This window comes from Candoia aspera, chromosome 8 (genome assembly GCF_035149785.1).
Source record: "Candoia aspera isolate rCanAsp1 chromosome 8, rCanAsp1.hap2, whole genome shotgun sequence".
Taxonomy (NCBI): Eukaryota; Metazoa; Chordata; class Lepidosauria; order Squamata; family Boidae; genus Candoia; species Candoia aspera.
In genome coordinates this window covers 31613467-31633185 of record NC_086160.1, presented here as the reverse complement: position 1 = coordinate 31633185, position 19719 = coordinate 31613467, and the positions used below count along the sequence as shown (strand labels likewise).

General features: G+C 37.4%; 1 protein-coding gene across 1 annotated transcript in view; it reads left to right on the top strand.

Moving 5' to 3' along the window:
- CPE (carboxypeptidase E) overlaps positions 1 to 19265 on the top strand; it is a 56015-nt gene extending 36750 nt beyond the window's left edge. Inside the window, exons 3-9 of the mRNA XM_063310097.1 lie at positions 1215 to 1382; positions 4689 to 4806; positions 6115 to 6297; positions 11609 to 11748; positions 16082 to 16181; positions 17207 to 17325; positions 19023 to 19265. Of these exons, the coding sequence (XP_063166167.1) occupies positions 1215 to 1382; positions 4689 to 4806; positions 6115 to 6297; positions 11609 to 11748; positions 16082 to 16181; positions 17207 to 17325; positions 19023 to 19121 (927 nt within the window). The 3' untranslated portion in view covers positions 19122 to 19265. The remainder of the gene's footprint in view (positions 1 to 1214; positions 1383 to 4688; positions 4807 to 6114; positions 6298 to 11608; positions 11749 to 16081; positions 16182 to 17206; positions 17326 to 19022) is intronic.
- Positions 19266 to 19719: the final 454 nt, after the last annotated feature.

Here is a 19719-nt window from a genome sequence, read left to right as displayed (position 1 = left end):
TATAGAGTTCTTGCCTAATATATATAATGAGCCTACATTATTATAATTGATTTGTAATCTATATTAAGCATTTGATCTACCCCCTCCCCATGTGACACTTGGCATTCTATATGTAATATAGCCAATGGAATGCTTGCATACTAGCCAGCAGTCTTTCTGTTCCAAATACATTATACTAGCATTATGCTAGTAATCCACATTAATCTAAAGTCACTTTAGATTAATGAGTCTCAGTCTTTATTTTACATGGTAAAACATTTACCATGTTGATTAGGAATGTTCAATATCAGAGCTCCCCCATGTGGCTATGAATAATTTTTTACATTTAAATATCAGTTGACCCAAAGGAACAATTTTTGTATTTGTTCTGGAGTTTTACTTTGGAACTCAATATTGTTACACTTTGATCAACCAGTAGTTGATCGTTTTAAGTGCCTCATGCTGAATCATTATTCCTAAATTTCAGGCACTCTAATTTTATATGGAGAGCCAGTTTGGTCTAGTGGTTAATTTCTGCCTTAGGCCAGTCACTTTCTCTCAGCCTTAGGAAGAAGGTAATGACAAACAGCTTCTGAAATCTTGCTCAGAAAATTGCAGGGACTAGCCTAGGCAGTTGCCAGAAGTCAACACTGACTTGAAGGCACCAAAATAACAACAACAACAACAACAACAGTATATGAGTGCTATAAATTTAAAGCCTGTGCTGGATTTTCTTCATATAGTTTTTCAGGTTAGTTTTAGTGTATACAGTAGGTCTGTTGCTGTTAATTAGTTATGCTATTTAGAAGCACAAACATTTAAATTAGAAGCTAGGCATATTGAACTTGCCTATCACATTCAAATATAGGATGGCTATGTTAATACATAGGATGGAATTTAGACTTGATCATACATACAGAAGAGCCACTGAAATTAGTGAGACACCAATTGGACATTATTAACTTAAATCCCATTTATTTCAGTGTGTCTTCACCAAGCATGGCAGAATTGAGTAATGAATAAGTGTGTATTACTCAGCCTTCAGAGTTGGTATGTCAGTGAGAATGAGGTACTGATGACTGAAAATAATCAGCATATGTTTCCAGTGTGCCATGCATTTGAACTTTTCTTGAGAATACATGATTGAACTAAGCAGACCATATTTTCTAATTTCATCATGACAGTTCATAATAAAATGATCATGCTGTTTCACAATATTTCCTTCTTCTCTTTAGCCAGGTGAACTCAAAGACTGGTTTGTTGGTCGAAGTAATGCACAGGGAATAGACCTAAATAGAAATTTCCCTGATCTGGATAGAATTGTCTATGTCAATGAGAGAGGAGGTGGTCCAAATAATCATTTGCTGAAAAATCTGAAGAAAGCTGTGGACCAAAATTTAAAGGTATGAAATATTTCATCCAAAATATTTCATATTTTGAGTGAGTGCTGCCCCCACCCTCTGGAATAGCATCCCCCAGAGATACATATGGCACCCACTCCCCTGAGGTTCTGGAAGGCCCTTAAGATCTGGCTCTATTCCCAGAGCTGGGGTTAGTGTGTTTGTGAGGGCTCCATCATGCTTTTATTGTTAGGGTTGTTTTTAGTTTTATGGTTTTTAGTGTTTTAACTGTATAATTGGATGTTGTTAGTTGTCCAGTCCATATTTTGGAGTGAGTGGCCAATAAGAATAATAACAGTAACAATAATATGCTGAAAACCCTTTAACTTTTTGCAAAGTTCTTCATGCAAATAAAAGTGAAGAACTTCTTTGTCTATTTTTGAGAACTGTGATCATTTGATGAAATGTGGAAAAGGGGGTTCAGTTGCACTCCACTCCACTACTGGAAAACTACGGAAAATCTTAAAAGGGACTCATTTATAAATGAACCATTCTCCTGTGCTGCAGTTTCCCTGGTTGGCACGCTGTCTGGATTGCCCATGTTTAGAAAAACACAAGGTCCTCTCATGGATAGTTTAGGAAGCTACAGAAATGCTGGCATTTGATACATTCCTTTGGGGAATTTTTAAAGTTTAGACCCTAAACATAAACTTTAGAAGAAAGACTCCTTTTGAGTACTTCATACAGTAACAGTAAGATAAGCACCACCTACAAGAATCACAATCTGACCTCTGTTATTTCTTTATCAATACCCAGGAGCAACTTTGTCTTGCCTACACGCAAGTGTTTGAAGAGTACATGGCCCAACTTATTATCTCATAAATTGTATTTCCATTTCCATTTCTTTTTTTTCAGTCATTTTTGGAAAGTTCTATATGGCCTCTCTAGCAGACAAATTATTATTTTTTAAATCAGTTCATGGGTATCTGAAAATGTTAATAACTCAGTTGAATGAAGTTACTGATCCATCAGGGTAATATTTCACAGTATGTTTTTTTTCCAGAAGTAGTGTTCCTTTACTGAGTTCCTTTTCTTCCCCCTCCTTGATTTTTTGTAATTGAAAATTCTGCCAGCCTTTCCTTCTAAGACATACATCCTTTTGACTGTAGATGAAATCCAATGTCTTGCAAACAGGCTTGATATTCCCTTTCAGCTGCTTATGTTCCCCCAAAACTTGCTCCAGAGCATTGAGTCAATTCTGGAACAGATTTTGAAGGTGGAAAATTGGAATGAGTTGGTAAAAGGAAACTTCTTTGTTATGCTAACAAAAGTGGTTCTGTTGTTGTAAATACCTGATTGGATTTCACCAAATGTGGTTGTAAGGTACTCCAGGCAAATGGCCAGACCTGTTTTTAATAACATCAAAAGCAAGGTAAAAACTAAAACCAGGTAAACATTTGCAGAGAAGCAGGGAAAAGGCACACAAGCATTTGCAGCTTGGGATCTTCTCTGGAGTAAGTATATTTAGAAAGCAGGAAACATTTTTTATTAGTGGTACCTCAAATAGGCATTTATGTGAAGGAGACTGGCTGGTAAGCAAGACCTAGAGCTTCCCTACAATGTATATGCTAGGCTCACTTACCTCCCCCACAGAAAAGCTAAATGAATCTTTGTGTACTAAAATACTGGGGTAGAATACTGTAACAACTTTTTAAAAATTAATTTTATATTGTTAAATGAAAAAAGATAGCTAAATGTAACAGTTAATAATAAAACATCAATAATAATAGGAAAAAATGGGGGAAAAGTCCAGAAAAACAACTACACTCAAAACTGTTCTTTCCTGCCCCATTGTTGAAAAGAACAAAGTTCTAATTCCAACTCTTGTAGTTTTGAAGGAATCATATAAAATTAATTATTATAGACTACTTTATTACGAGAATACCTTATGATAAATAGACATAATTAAACTTAGAAGTAAAACTAAGCAGGAAGAGCTACAAAAGAAAGCAATGAGAAATAACAAGCAACATAAAACCATTCAAGTCTTCATAATAATGACCCCTGTGGCATCTGATGAAATACGTGCCACAGAAATCACATCTACAGGGAGGAAGAGTTCCATAGAAGTCTCTGTCTCAGCTTCCAATTATCATATGTAGAGCAAGATGTTACCTGGTGAAGTCAACCAGAAAAAACAAGAATGTGATTGGTTTGCCCTTTGGTTTTCACTACTTCTGTTATTTAGTACAAAATGGGATCTGAAACAACCACCAGAATTGATTGGTGTTGCCATTGATCAGTTTTTTCCCAACTTGGTGCTGTCCAGCTGTGTTGGGTCTACAGCTGCCAGTAGTAAGACCAGGGAGTAGTGCAAGAGAGGAAATAGCAAGCAAGAGATGAGTGTTTTACCTTTCCTTTGATCCCTTCTTCTTCCCTTTATTCCATCCCACAACAGCTTTGTCCCAACTAGAGTCCAAGATGGACATTTACCATGGCTGGTAAGAAATGCTAGGATGGGAGAGAAGTGGCAAAAGGAAGAATTGAGTGATATTTTCCATCATCCAGAGATTTTTAACACTGGCCCATGTTGTGAGCCATTTCACTGCATCTTTTTATGTAATGGTTGAGAAGGTTGACCATTATGCCATGTGAGGAGGTGGATCACTGCAAATCTGAACGAAGAACCTTCTAGAGTGACTCTACCCAAACCCTCTGGCTCTTCTGGATGCAAAAGAATATAGAACATTTTATTTGGTTAGGGAAACTTAATTAAGAAACAAGGTCTACATGATTGCTGATATTTTGGTTGCTTGTTGGACCTGACTTGTAATTTGTTCTCTGTGCCTTTTTTCCCCCTCTGAGTCTGCTTTCTGAACTTGGCATTGAGTTTCTGGTTTCTGACTCACTTCAGACTTCTCTCCAGCCCTAAGATTCCTCTCCAAATTGTACAGGTCCCTCTTCCCTGCTAGTATTTAGATGTTTACTGGAAACCTGGGTCACTGGTAAATATCAGATTTTGCTTAGATACAGAAAAGGGGGAAAGGCAGAAGAATTCTATCATATACATATTGTATCAAATCATACCTATCTTTGCATTCACTAATGATCAATTAATAAATTAATCTGTGCACTGCATTCATATACTCAATTAAAACATTATACAATAAAGGTATACTTCGAAATCATACTATGTGAAACAAGTCTCTTTTATTCCATTTTGCATCCTAGTGCAAACTTCTGGAGGCTGATGAAGCTGTTTTAATCTGTACTACAAAATATATGTAGTGCTTATTGTAGTACTCTAGTACAGAGTAGTATATATTGTAGTAGGGTTAAATGAGTATTTTTTATACATTTCTGCCATAGCTTGCACCAGAGACAAAAGGTGTGATTCACTGGATAATGGATATTCCCTTTGTGCTGTCAGCCAATCTTCACGGTGGGGACCTTGTGGCAAATTACCCGTATGATGAGACTCGGACTGGTACGTATAGTTAATGCAGGGGTGCATAGCTTTGGTCAGCTTGATGGCTGCACTGGGTTCTGAATAGCATGCTGAGAACCACATTCCCAAACTGGACAGATCAAATTTTTACTGTTTCCTTTATTCTAATTAATTTATCTTTTGTATAACTTATACATTTTACATTTCCTCTCTTTTTTGTCTGTTATAGTAGACTATCCACAAGAAACTGAATTATTCTTTTTTATGAGTAGAGAGGCAGGGTCTTTTTCTTTTCTTTTTTCTTTTAGTATGTTATAATTTCCTCTATTGACCAAACACTGCAACTTTTTTCTTTTTAAGGCTGAAAGAGCCCGTGGAAGAGGGGAAGAAGAACTCTGGGGTGTGTTTTAGGGGCATAATAGTGAGGATGAGGATGAAAATATACCATTCTTCCTTCCATTGCAGAAGCTTATCATACTGCTTTGCCCCTGAAAATACTAAGAAGAAAACATAGAAAAAAGGAAAATTAGCCAGATTTCAGGAGGGGCGGGTATTTTATTAAAGAATGTAATATATGTCATAAATCTTTCCAAGATCTAAGACATCTATTTTGCCCTTTAACCTCTTTCCTAAAACAGGTACAAAAATAAATTATAGTTAACTCTTATGGCCATACTGGACCTTCACATAAAAAGCCCTGAACTTTTAAAAAGGCCATCCAAGGCATTGTGGTAAGAAACCCAGATTGGTATCTGAGTCTACTGTTAAAAGTGAGCTGGAGCCATTGCTTGTTCCCTGGTGTTGCACTTGAATTACAGTCACATTGTCTATTCCATAAAAAATATAAATGCATATAAGTCTAATTTAGTTGCCTGTGTGCTAAATGGAAAATATGCAGTGCTATATGTGCTATGGGCTATGCTGTGTGACCCCAGGAAAGGTATGACTCTTTAAGATGCTGTAGATAGACACTACCTTTGTGTTCCCACAGACTTCAAAGCACCCCTTGGAGACCAAACCTGAAATGCTATACAGCCCTAATCCTTAGCAGGAAAATTATATTGCAATCTAGAGATTTGTGCTTTTCGATCTCTTATTTAGCTTAGTATTATTTTCACAAATTATTTATTAATCTATTTTTGTTTTATTTCATGTCATTGGAAGAGCTTATTAAGAAGAATATGTATTTGCAATGTGTCTGTCTTAATTAAATACCAGTGGTCTTCATATGAAGCTCTTGTCCTGCATATTCCTGAATATTGATCTAGGTTCAGATAACTGACCTAGGCTTACATTCTCTGTTTTTCTTCCAATTTTCCAATATATATTTTACTATTGTTCCCTCAGGAAGTGCTCATGAATACAGCTCCTGCCCAGATGATGCTATTTTCCAAAGCTTAGCCCGAAGCTATTCATCCTTTAATCCGGCCATGTCAAATCCAAACAGGCCACCATGTCGCAAGAATGATGATGACAGCAGTTTCATTGATGGGACAACTAATGGTGGTGCTTGGTATAGTGTTCCAGGAGGTTTGTGTTGATGAAATACAACATTATAGTCTTACAGTATGTCAGAGTATGGCTGAAAGTAGAAACAGCAGCAGATACTAATGCAAATCTGACTATAATTAGTGCACATTTTTATAGTGCAAATAATGTATTGAATGCTGCACATGGCATAGAACTCATATAGTCATTGCCAGGAGGATTTACAGGCTGTTCCCTAATGTGTTGCAGGATGATCTAATGAAGAGGCAAAGCTTGCCCTTCATAATGAACTTCAGCAGGCATCAATGGAGGTAGTGGTGTTTCAGTCAGCAGTATACAAACAGCTGCCGACTAACTGGAGGCCTTAGTGTGAAGACACATTGTTGACCAGCTTTGATGGGGAGCTGTTAGCTAGTCAGCAATGTTCATTATTGTTCTTAAATGTCCTCACATTTTGTGTTTCTAACCAGAAAGCCATGCTTATATAGTGCTGACTGAGATGACTTTACATGTCCGTTAGTGTTATTGTTCCAATGTAATATTTGCACAGCTCAACATGATGAATATGTTTTCTAAAGGGCATATTTTTTTAAAAAAATGATGGAGAAGTGAGCCTCAAGTGATAAAGGCACTGGCAGTCAATGCAAATTGTACTGTCCACTTCCCTGTACCTGTTGTCTGCAGTGCTATTTCTTTCATCCATTAAAGTAGTCTGAGTGATGATATAGATGTCAAAACATGTGAAAAGATCACTTCTGCCACAATATAATGTTAATATGCAATGTAGGGCAAATATGGATAGGAGGTAAGGCAAATTACAATAGAAGAGAATAGTGTAGCAAATATATAAAATATAAATACATAAAATTGGAAAATATAATATTGGAAAGAGTAGCTAGATATGACTGAGGGCAGGTTTTCTGTATCCTAAAATAGTTAAGCAGAAGAACAAATGCCAGGAAGTGCAACTATTCTCCTTATATTTGCTGACACTTTTACTTAACCAGGCATAGGAGAACAGGCTGATTTGTGCCTGGTTAACTGCCATTGTTGATGAATAAATAGTCTATGCTGGATAATTCTGTATTTCTTTAAATACAAATAATATTGTTATTCTCATGTTCCCAAAAAACTATATGCAGAATTAAAAGGCTCTAATCTCCTGGTAGTATAGAAATAGCATCTTGAAGATAAATCAAATTGTTTGTCCAGGGATGACTATCTGACTGCTTAAGTCTCATTAAAGTCAGCAAGAATTAGGCAGCCTAATGAGATGAGGGTTTTATATGAACTGAAAACTTCAAAGCTATTAAAGTTTTCAGTTCATATTAAAACTCATTTTAATTAAATGCATAAAATTTGGTCCCTAATCAGCATTAAGAATGTATATTTACTGTGGGTAACGAAGACTAGCCTGCACATGAAAATGTGGCACATTTATGGAATCAGAAGTCTAATTACTATACAAAAGAAATATTAATATTTATGCAAACAATATTTGTACTAAATTACATTGCTAGTTTCTCATTTTCTTAGCTTTTTAAAAAAGCAAAATATGACACTAATTCCTTGTTCAGTGTTGTACAGTACTTATTGTAAAAGCAGTCCTTTTCATATTATAAAGCAAAAATTATTGTTTCATAAGTTTTATGAACTTATTCATTAAATACAGCTGTTTTTAAGATACCATGGACCTTACTGGAATGGATGAATCTATTATCTTAGTGCATGTTTTTTTCCCCCTTCCTATAACAAATTGTTCCAATGATATAAAATGGTTGCTGGCTCTATAAATTAATGCTTCCTGGCATGAGTTGTTAACTGATGTAAGCAGTGTAATATGTAGAAAACGAGACATAACTCATGTTAGTTTGTCCTGTACATGAAGCAAAAAATCACTCTTTTAGTTCACTGGAACCCATTTATATTCAGGAAAACGGAAGATGTTAAGATTTATTATTTCAAAAATATTAGAGTTGAAATCAAGAGATTATTATACATACCTGTCAGTTTTGACATAACTATTCTTGGTTGGTGGGGAATACATTCAGGCCCACTTTCTTCCTTCCCTGATTTCTATTCTGATGATAAACAGCTATCTTTATATCTGTACTTGTACTTTAACAATCAGGTAATCTTCAGAGAATATGATAGGCATTCTAAACCATCTTTGGAAATCACATACCGAGGCTATTTTGTACATGTAGTTTCTAATGCAATAAAGAATTAGCAGCTATCCAGAAGAGGATCAAGAAAACTCTGTTCTTATTTATTCATTATGCCCCCTCCTTTTTTTGCTTAAATTGTTTAGAATGTGCTTCTGATTGATGTTGACTTATCCACGTGTAAACAATTACTATGTTGTAAAAGATATAATACTGGCTTCATCATGGGTAGGTCTCCACCTCATAATTAGTACTGCTATAATGTGTTTATTGAAATTGCACTACTTTTTAAAAAATCCATTTCATAATCCTTAGTTTTCAAGGCTTCATTGGTCATTATGTTATTATTTGTCATTAACTCATTTTATTTGGAAACAATTAACACCTGGAAATTCTTTGACTCTTAAGTAGGACTGTCAAAGCCAAAGGTACCCCAGCAAAATATATAGTTTGTTGTTGTTTATTCGTTTAGTCACTTCCGACTCTTCGTGACCTCATGGACCAGCCCACGCCAGAGCTTCCTGTCAGTTGTCAACACCCCCAGCTCCCCCAAGGACAAGTCCATCACCTCTAGAATATCATCCATCCACCTTGCCCTTGGTCGGCCCCTCTTCCTTTTGCCCTCCATTCTCCCTAGCATCACATCTTCTCCAGGGTGTCCTGTCTTCTCATTATGTGGCCAAAATATTTCAGTTTTGCCTTTAATATCATTCCCTCAAGTGAGCAGTCTGGCTTGATTTCCTGGAGGATGGACTGGTTTGATCTTCTTGCAGTCCAAGGCACTCTCAGAATTTTCCTCCAACACCACAGTTCAAAAGCATCAATCTTCCTTCTCTCAGCCTTCCTTATGGTCCAGCTCTCGCAGCAATATGTTACTATGGAGAACACCATTGCTTTAACTATGCGGGCCTTTGTTGTCAGTGTGATGTCTCTGCTCTTAATTATTTTATCGAGATTTGTCATTGCTCTTCTCCCAAGGATTAAGTGTCTTCTGATTTCCTGACTGCAGTCAGCATCTGCAGTAATCTTTGCACCTAGAAATACAAAGTCTTTCACTGCCTCTACATTTTCTCCCTCTATTTGCCAGTTATCAATCAAGCTGGTTGCCATAATCTTGGTTTTTTTGAGGTTTAGCTGCAAGCCAGCTCTTGCACTTTCTTCTTTCACCTTCATCATAAGGCTCCTCAGTTCCTCTTCGCTTTCAGCCATCAAAGTGGTATCATCTGCATATCTGAGATTGTTAATGTTTCTTCCAGCAATTTTAACTCCAGCCTTGAATTCCTCAAGCCCAGCTTGTCGCATGATGTGTTCTGCATACAAGTTGAATAGGTAGGGTGAGAGTATACAGCCCTGCCGTACTCCTTTCCCAATCTTAAACCAGTCCGTTGTTCCATGGTCTGTTCTTACTGTTGCGACTTGGTCGTTATACAGATTCTTCAGGAGGCATACAAGATCACTTGGTATCCCCATACCACTAAGAACTTGCCACAATTTGTTATGGTCCACACAGTCAAAGGCTTTAGAATAGTCAATAAAACAGAAATAGATGTTTTTCTGAAACTCCTTGGCTTTTTCCATTATCCAGCGGATATTGGCAATTTGGTCCCTAGTTCCTCTGCCTTTTCTAAACCCAGCTTGTACATCTGGCAATTCTCGCTCCATGAATTGCTGAAGTCTACCTTGCAGGATCTTGAGCATTACCTTACTGGCATGTGAAATGAGTGCCACTGTTCGATAGTTTGAACATTCTTTAGTGTTTCCCTTTTTTGGTATGGGGATATAAGTTGATTTTTTCCAATCTGATGGCTATTCTTGTGTTTTCCAAATTTGCTGGCATATAGCATGCATTACCTTGACAGCATCATCTTGCAAGATTTTGAACAGTTCAGCTGGGATGCTGTCGTCTCCTGCTGCCTTGTTATTAGCAATGCTTCTTAAGGCCCATTCAACCTCACTCTTCAGGATGTCTGGCTCTAGCTCACTGACCACACCGTCAAAGCTATCCCCGATATTGTTATCCTTCCTATACAGGTCTTCCGTATATTCTTGCCACCTTTTCTTGATCTCTTCTTCTTCTGTTAGGTCCTTGCCATCTTTGTTTTTGATCATACCCATTTTGGCCTGGAATTTACCTCCAATGTTTCTAATTTTCTGGAAGAGGTCTCTTGTCCTTCCTATTCTATTGTCTTCTTCCACTTCCGCGCATTGCTTGTTTAAAAATAATTCCTTATCTCTTCTGGCTAACCTCTGGAATTTTGCATTTAATTGGGCATATCTCCCCCTATCACTGTTGCCTTTTGCTTTCCTTCTTTCTTGGGCTACTTCTAGTGTCTCAGCAGACAGCCATTTTGCCTTCTTGGTTTTCTCTTTCTTTGGGATGTATTTTGTTGCCGCCTCTTGGACAATGTTGCGGACTTCTGTCCATAGTTCTTCTGGGATCCTATCTACTAAGTCTAGTCCCTTAAATCGATTCTTCACCTCCACTGCATATTCCTTAGGAATATTAGTGAGCTCATATCTAGCTGATCTGTGGGTCTTCCCTAATCTCTTTAGTCTGATCCTAAATTGTGCAAGAAGAAGTTCGTGATCTGAACTACAGTCAGCTCCAGGTCTTGTTTTTACCGACTGTATAGATGTCCGCCACCTTTGGCTGCAAAGGATGTAGTCAATCTGGTTTCGGTGTTGTCCATCTGAGGAAGTCCATGTATAAAGCCGTCTCTTAGGTTGCTGGAAGAGAGTGTTTGTTATGCACATTGAGTTGTCTTGGCAAAATTCTACCAGCCTATGTCCTGCTTCGTTTTGTTCACCCAGGCCATGCTTACCTGTAATTCCAGGTGTCATTTGACTGCCTACCTTAGCATTCCAGTCTCCCATGATGAAAATATATAGACCAAATCTAATATTAGATGTGGTATAATCATTACATACAGCTGTGACTGCAAATCAATTTACCGTATGAATTTCATTATATTACACTTGAGCCTTGATCCAAGAACTTACTACCTGCCCTGAAGGTTTTGTAAATAGAAGGAGAGTATACATATATTATTCAATATTGTTTTTGAATTTTCTACAGCACACATCTATTTATCCCAATTGATTCCAGCTAATTATTTCCACTTAACTTTAATATGCTTTAGAGCACACTGCTTATTAAATGTCAACTTTTGTATATGCTAATTACATAGGTATGCAGGACTTCAACTACCTCAGCAGCAATTGCTTTGAAATCACCGTGGAGCTTAGCTGTGAAAAATTCCCTCCTGAAGAAACTCTGAAAACCTATTGGGAAGACAACAAAAATTCACTTATCAGTTACATTGAGCAGGTAAACTTTTCCTAGAGAGCAGGGCTAGGACATCTATTGATGGACAAGTGTCATACTTAGTTTTGGGTGATCTTAGAGCCACAAAGTGGGTCAGGCTGCATTACAATGAGGTGGGACTAATTCTGGACCTTTATTGCAGCTTCACTCCTCCAAATGCGTCCTGTTTCAGGTTTGAACTCATAAGCGTGCAGTTGCTAGGTGATGGCAGCAGTTTACTTAAGGCTGAATAGATGAACAGCAGATAAGCAAAGGAACATAAATCAAACAGGGTATTTTGGAAACAAAGCTTGCCTGAGTAGTTTTGCTTTAACAGGAATATGCAGAAGAGAAGTCACAATCTAATCCAAGGTTCAGAGAGCCAAGCCTGGTTCATCACCCAGTCCACAAGTCAGAGCTTCAGGGTTTCTTGTAGGAGCAGAATACACAGGAACAATATGTCAGACATGAAATTGGATTATTATTTCCACCAGAAAAACATTGGTCAGGACTGCCTCTAAATCAGGCTGCAGCCAGCTGTCATCTAATTAAGACAGTCACTCCCTTGCTTGGCAAGGAGCCTCACTGAGCATCTTAGCTTTGCTTTCCACTCTACTCACTGAGTCTGAGGGTTTGGAGGCCTTACCTCAGCATCTGACTGTTCCAGCAGCTCTGATGATGCCTGTGTTTGATCAGTCTTGGGTGATTCCTGGCTTGGTGTCTCCTAAGATCGATATTCCACTGGTTCAGCTGGAGTAGCTTCTTCAGATTTGGAGTCGCCTGAATCCTGAGCCATGACAAAATGTCAAGAAACCACTGTCAGTTTTCAGAAATCAAGTTCAGACAGGACACTGGAGTCTGAATAAAGAGGACTTGGAGATGAGCACTATGGGTTTCCTGTTCTTGTAGTAAAACCAACCAACCAACCAACCTTTTTTTTCAGTGGCAAAGGGCAACTACTCAGTGTTGCATCTGCACAATAATATTACTGTGCTCAATTGCACCCCTTATGTTGAGATTTAAAGTACTGCCAAAAAGCACAGTAAACAGCTCAGTATGATACATGTTTACACAAAAAGTAGGTCCCATTAAGCTCAATGGATTTGTTTTTGAAATAAATACGGTAGGAGAGAAGCAAGTGTTAGCATTTTCCCTATATGGCTATAATGATACATAATTGGGGTTGATTTGAAGTGGGAATAAATTAAAGGTTGGAATCAGGATTCACAGACATAATTTTGAACCATTTATTTGTATCTGACTTCAGTTTCTACTTTGGAAAAAAAGCTCATATCAGAAGATTTGTTACATTATGTAGTTGAATCCCAAACCTAGGAGAATTCTGAAATTGGCAGCTGATTGTGTGGTACTATGATGCAATTGGAAAAACTGCCAAAGTTTGCCAAATAAAATATTCTCAGTGACTAAGTAGTGAAGAACATCTGTTCAGTTTAATTTTATGTATGTTGGAAACAAAAACGCCTCACTTTTGCTACAAGGGACTACACTTAACTATGAAGAATTTGGTGTATTACATATGGTTAGCCTTTCAGAATTCATAAATGCTATCTACTTATATAAATTTACAGACTAGCATGTGTTCACAGGGGTTTGTATAGTGGGTATCTTTTTTCAGCTACTAAAAATATTTTCCTTTTGAGATTCCCTGTATATAAGTGGTCTAGTTCAGACATAATGGAGACTGTGGTTGGTGACAAGCTCAGACCAAACTACCTTTTCTTATCCTGAGTTATTCTGTAACTCAAGTTTGAAGAAGTCATGTTTTTCCAGAACAGGACATAATAGAACATCTTTTGCTTCAAAACATAACTAGAAGCTTCAAGAATCTTGAATCACAGAAGAGAATGAAACAGGAAGAGTAGATATTAGAGTCTTAAGTTTAACACAACTCTTTCATTTAACAGGAACTTGTGTCCTGCTAAATCTAAATGCTACCAATGTGTGTTCAGTATTTCCAATTGAGCTATTCCATATATTGCAGTAGGAACAACTAACACGTGGCTCTGCTGAGTTGCAGAAAGACAGAGTGCTTCCTTTGTCCAACAGAGTAATCATGCCCATATGAAATTACTTTATCTTTCATTTAAACATTGCCTTCAGTTTTCACAGGCACATTCCAAAACTGTGCTTCAGAAAGGTAAAATAAATAGTAAACATTAGTAGCATCAATCATATGGGGAGTATACAAATAAAGTAGGTAAATATTCATTGTGTATCAAGTTGTAATTGGTAAATTCATCCACTGCAGCTTATTTCAAATTCTGGTAGCCTTCACCAGATATTGTTTTGGACAGTACAGAGCACCTGGCTTGCGACCAAGCAGGTATCCTGTGAAGACAAACACAGAATAAATAGAGATCTTCATATAGGATGTTCTACATATACTGTGATCACACAGATCGCACTAGCTGCATGTATAAATCACATATGGAGTAGTTTACTTTATCTAGCTCTAAGAACTAGCTGACTCTTACAGATAGTTGCCATTTTTCTCCTCCTAAATTGCTCTTAGTGACCAGATGCATTCTGTAACCCAAGGTGACTCTTCCTGGGAGCGTGCCCTCTCAATTCATGGCACCAAATAACCACCTCTCTGGGATGGTTGTCTGTTTCTTTTTAATATACCTTGCTTTCATCATTGTTCTACAGTTGGAATATTCATGAGGGACCAATCAGCACAGGAAACATATTTCTTCAGGTTGTACCTGTAGACAAACTATCTACATGTAATTTTATGTAACTATATTAAGATCCTTTTGTCCTAAATTGTATTTAACTAATGTCTGGAATTTTTATTCTTTTAATTGGGTAAAGCCTTTTTGTTTGCCAGCATGATATCTTTCTGAAAAAGAGCAGGACCAAATTTGGTGTGGCAGGAGAAGCTGCCCAAAGAAAGATGGAGATTAAAAATGGGCATCATACTGAAAGTGGTGGAGAAGAAAATTTTCCCAATGCACTTCTATAGAAGAGGCAGTTGAGCAGCAACTTGAAATTTGGTGACTGCTTTAACCTAACCATTGTCCTGGTCACATGCTCTAGAATTGTTGTATGTAGCCCATATGCTTTCCAGTGCACACATACAGACACATGCAGATGCAACATCTTGTTAACCTTACCAGGTAGACCAGACAGGAAACACAACCAGATAAGCTAATTCTATTTTACTGTAAAGCTACATTAACAGAATCTTGCAAGTCTGAAAGAACAATCCTCCTGCCATCTCCTTTACAGCCTGAGAAACTAGGGAGGGTCTCTTCTGAGCCTCTTACCCTGTCCACTCTGCAGCTGCAGGCTATGCTGTTTCTTATCTGACCATTCCCTAGGCAGCATTTCTTCACCCTGTCTCCCAAGGTCTTTCCCACATATTATTATATCATCTTCCCCTTCAGACTTATCCCTCCCTCCCAAATTCCCAGGGGAAACTGATTGTGGGCTGTGAGAACAAAATGTGGCTATGTTGCTCCCCTCTTCTGCTGGTAACTCCGCAAGATCACATGAGGCGTCCCATAAATCAGCTGCACCTGTAGAGGTGGTAGCCACCCCTCCTTTGAGAATCTATTGATCTCCCCCCCCCCCCATGTCCTATAAGCCTGATGTGGGAGGAACTGGGTCATTTCTCATGCCCCCTACTGTGTCTCTTGCTATCCCCGAGGCACCTCAACCCCATAGAAAAACTCTTCCTGCGTGTCTTGGTCAGTGCCAGACTCCTGTGAGGCTGGTAGTTGCCGAGGATGGGGTTGTTAGGATATTAGTCATCAAAGCAGTCACCAATTGCAGCACATGCATGTCTGTCGCTGCCTCCCATGACCTCTCCAACTCTTTGTAGCCTTTCCAGTGTATCAAGTACTCAACCTGCTTCACTCTGCATCTATAGTCTAGTACTGCTTCTACCTCGTACTCTTCCTCCCTGTTTACCCGTAAGTGGGGGCGCTGTCTGTGAATGCAGAGTGCAGGGGGGTGCCTCTTTCACAAGCAAAAACTGATGGGATACAGGGTGAACCTTCACTGATGCTGGCAATTGCAAACGAAATGCTACTGGGTTTATTTGCCTAGTCTCTGGGAAAGGGCCAATAAATTTTGAGTCTAGTTTCTTGGAAGGTCTTGTGGATTCAGAAATTTTGTAGAAATTTGTGACAGAAATTCTGGTCCCAGTTACCGTCATTAAGCAAGGACTACCTGTACTGAAATGTGATTGCCCAGATGACATTTTTTCTGAGATTGAATCTACTAAATTTAATAGGAAACTAATTGTAGTGAATTGTTCTGGGTCTTTTCCTTTTGTAACTATACTATTTAGAAAGAGAAATATTGAGACTTTTTGTGTTTTATTTTTAAGATACATCGAGGAATAAAAGGATTTATTAGAGATCTTCAGGGCAATCCCATTGCTAATGCCACAATTTCTGTGGAAGGGATAAACCATGATATTACATCGGGTAAGTATTCATACGTAACACATTGAGACAATTGGAAGGCAACAATTACTAAAACTATTTTTATGGACAAAATTTGCTGGATTAGTGGCTTCTTATAAAGGTACAGTATGATGCCTGTCAAATATTGGCCAATGTTGGTGCTGAACTCCTATATAAAAGAAACTGAAAATAACTTTTTAAATTTCATTGCAGAACTGGATGAATTCAGGTAAAGTTGCCCTCTCTCAGCCAATCAGACCTGCCGTATTAAAATTGACAGTTGCAAAATTGCAATCCTTCCTCTTAACATCAAATTCTTAATCCAGCTGTTCTATTTACAGAAGAGAGAAATATATCAATATTCTGAATCTCAACATCATGTGCACATTTAAATTTCATCTTCAATATGGACATCTCAAATCAGTCCAATTTGATACTTGGTATTCAGTTCAATCTAATGCATGTGTTTAATATATTTAATAAAGACATGAAAAGGTTAATCGTTTGTATTAAAGGTGCCAAGGTAACTGTAGTTACTTACCTTTCATTAACAAAAAAAATTAATGTGAGCAGTTTCACCTTTAAGAGTGGTAGTCACAAAATAATATTGAGAAGTGTGCGTGTGTGTGTGTGCGTGCATGTATGCATGTTTGTATACACACACACAAACACCTATTATATATGTGTAGACACTCACACATAAAGCTTCAATTTGTAGGCTTAATGTTATTAGCAAGTACTGAAAAACAGGAAATATCTTAAAATAATTAGAGTTCATGAATTTCTTAACCTTTAAATAATGCAAGGTTTTATGTTTTTATGCTTTAAGATGGGAAGAACGAAAATATAGTGGGTTCCACTAAGAGATTATTCAATAATGAACATGCTTTTTCCCCCTTCCAAAATCACCCTCGTATTTTGCACCTGGCTCCAGTTGATGGATCTTGAGATTCTAATTAAAAAACAAATGAGATCAAACATGTCTGAAGGCTACTTAAGCATATTCCTAAAAGTTCAAAAATAGTGGCATATTCCTTTTTCCTCAGCAAAGGATGGTGATTATTGGAGGCTATTGGTACCTGGAAATTATAAAGTGACAGCCTCAGCACCTGGCTATCTAGCGATCACTAAAAAAGTGGCTGTTCCCTTCAGTCCTGCCATTAGGGTAAGTGGTACCATTTTTTTATTTAATTTATAATGCCCATTCATATCTTGATGTTGGTTTTTCATGTTTTATGTAATACATAAAATCTCACTGGCACTGTGAAATACTTCCAGTATTTCTTATGTGGAAGCTGAAAATCGGTCAGAGGGAGATAGAAAGAGAGAGAGAGAGAGAGAGAGAAAGGCAAACAAACGAAGAAATACAACAAAGAAAAAAGATGAATGGTGGTTTTACAATGAACAAAAAAAACCCTTGCTTTGTTATATTACAGTGATTAAGGTAAAGCAAATGTGACAAAAGAAGAAGAAACAAGTCTAATCAAAAGAGAGTGAAAGAAAGATCCATATTATGTCCATAGATAGCAAATTAATTATAAAATTAATTCAGTCCTTCAGATCATGTCCAGTGGTGCTTAAACGTTTGTGAACCCATTTGAATTTTAAATATTTCTGCATAAATATGATCTGAAGTGTGATCTCTTCTCCTCACAAGTCCTAAAACTAGATAAAGTCCTGACCTTAATACTACAGAAATGTTGTGGAAGCACCCGAAGTGGGCAATTCATGCAAGGAAGCCCACCAACATCCCTGAGTTGAAGCTGTTTTGTAAGGAGGAGTGGGCGAAAATTCCTCCAAGTGGATGTGCAGAACTGCTCGACTGTTTTCAGAAAAGTTGAGTTGCAGTTATTATGCCCAAGGGGGGCACACCAATTACTGAAAGCAAAGGTTCATATACTTTTGCCACACACCAATATGTAGCTTTGGAATATTTTCCTCAATGAATAAATGAACAAGTATAATGTTTTTGAGTCATTTGTTTAATTGGGTTCACTTTATCTAGTTTTAGGACTTGTGTGGAGAACAGATCATGCTTTAGGTCATATTTATGCAGAAATACTGAAAATTCAAAAAGGTTCACAAACTTTTAAGTACCACTGTATGTGATCTAAATGGAAACATGTCTTGTCTAGAAGAGCTTAGTTTTTATATAGCTTGGTGTTTTCATTATAGAAGATCCATAGGTCATTCCCATCTTAAAAGGTGGTTAGCTAGAAGCATTGGAAACCTTTCTCTAAATTCCCCTGATTTTGCTAAAATAAACCCTAGACACAGAAAGAAAAGCCCCACTGCCACCTATTGTAGAGCTACACCACCTCCTGTAGCCCTCAGCCCACAACTATTCATGCCCTAGTGTAAGATGTTCATGGGAGGTCAAATTCAGTATGATTTAATCAGAAAGACCCTTTGGTGGTACAGGTAGGGGAATTTTAAAAAAAAAAATTGATAGCATATGCAAAAATATACTTGCAGCAGAACCATATACACTTGCTCAGAAGCATTGCCCACTGTTTCTTAGCAAAGGGTTCATATGATTGTAGTCTTAGATATTTCATTGGAATGCTTTTTCAGGAGGATATCCACTTAATGCAGAGTCATTGAAATAAGTCAGAATTAAGTTACTTATGATTCTCATTAATTTCAGTCGATCTACTCTAAGGCAGATCTTCTAGAATCATCCTGTCATCATTGTAGCAATATATATTGTCTCTGTGATGGCTGGGTGATTTGAAACAATGCTGTGAATCATTAGTTGGGAAGTGGGCAGTCTAGAACATAAACAGTTTCAGATATTAAATTCAGTTATTTCACCTACAAATTAAGAATATTCAAAATTCATGTTTGCTTTCTCTTGCCTAGGTTGATTTTGACTTGGAGTCATTGTCTGAAAGAAAAGAAGAAGAAAAGGAAGAGCTAATGGAATGGTGGAAGATGATGTCAGAAACTTTAAATTTTTAAGCTGAAGTTCTGAATTCACATCTTTTAATCTACTATGTGTTAATTTAGTGTAATGTATTGTGAAAAGTCCCTACATTTTAGATTTTGTGTAGCTCATAATATGTAACTTGGGGGGGGGGGGGGTTCTGAGTAATTTTTTTTAATACCAATAATACCTATTCTCCATAAAAGCAAATTGCTAGAACCTTTTATGTCATTTTGCTATCCTACATATTCAACTTTAAGGGCAAATATCCACAAGACTGTTTCCCTTTCCTAACGTGACTATGAATTTGAGTGTTTCACTTACTATCCTAAATATGCAGGTTGAGTACATTAAAAAGCTATAATAATTAGCAGTCACTTGCAACAACTGCCACAAATATTTGTCCATACAGGAAAACCTATTTAGATTTTTTAAAAAAATATCTCATAATGGCACTGAAAATATATGTGATAAGAATTTAGTGTTGTATGTAACAATTCAAGTTTTTCTCTGTGGAAGAGCCATATACTGTAAAATAAGAATCACAAGTACTTGGGTATTACCGACTCATATGGAAATGGCTCCCATCATTCTTAAGAAAAAATAGTACAGCCTTTCTCTTGTTGTGTTCAT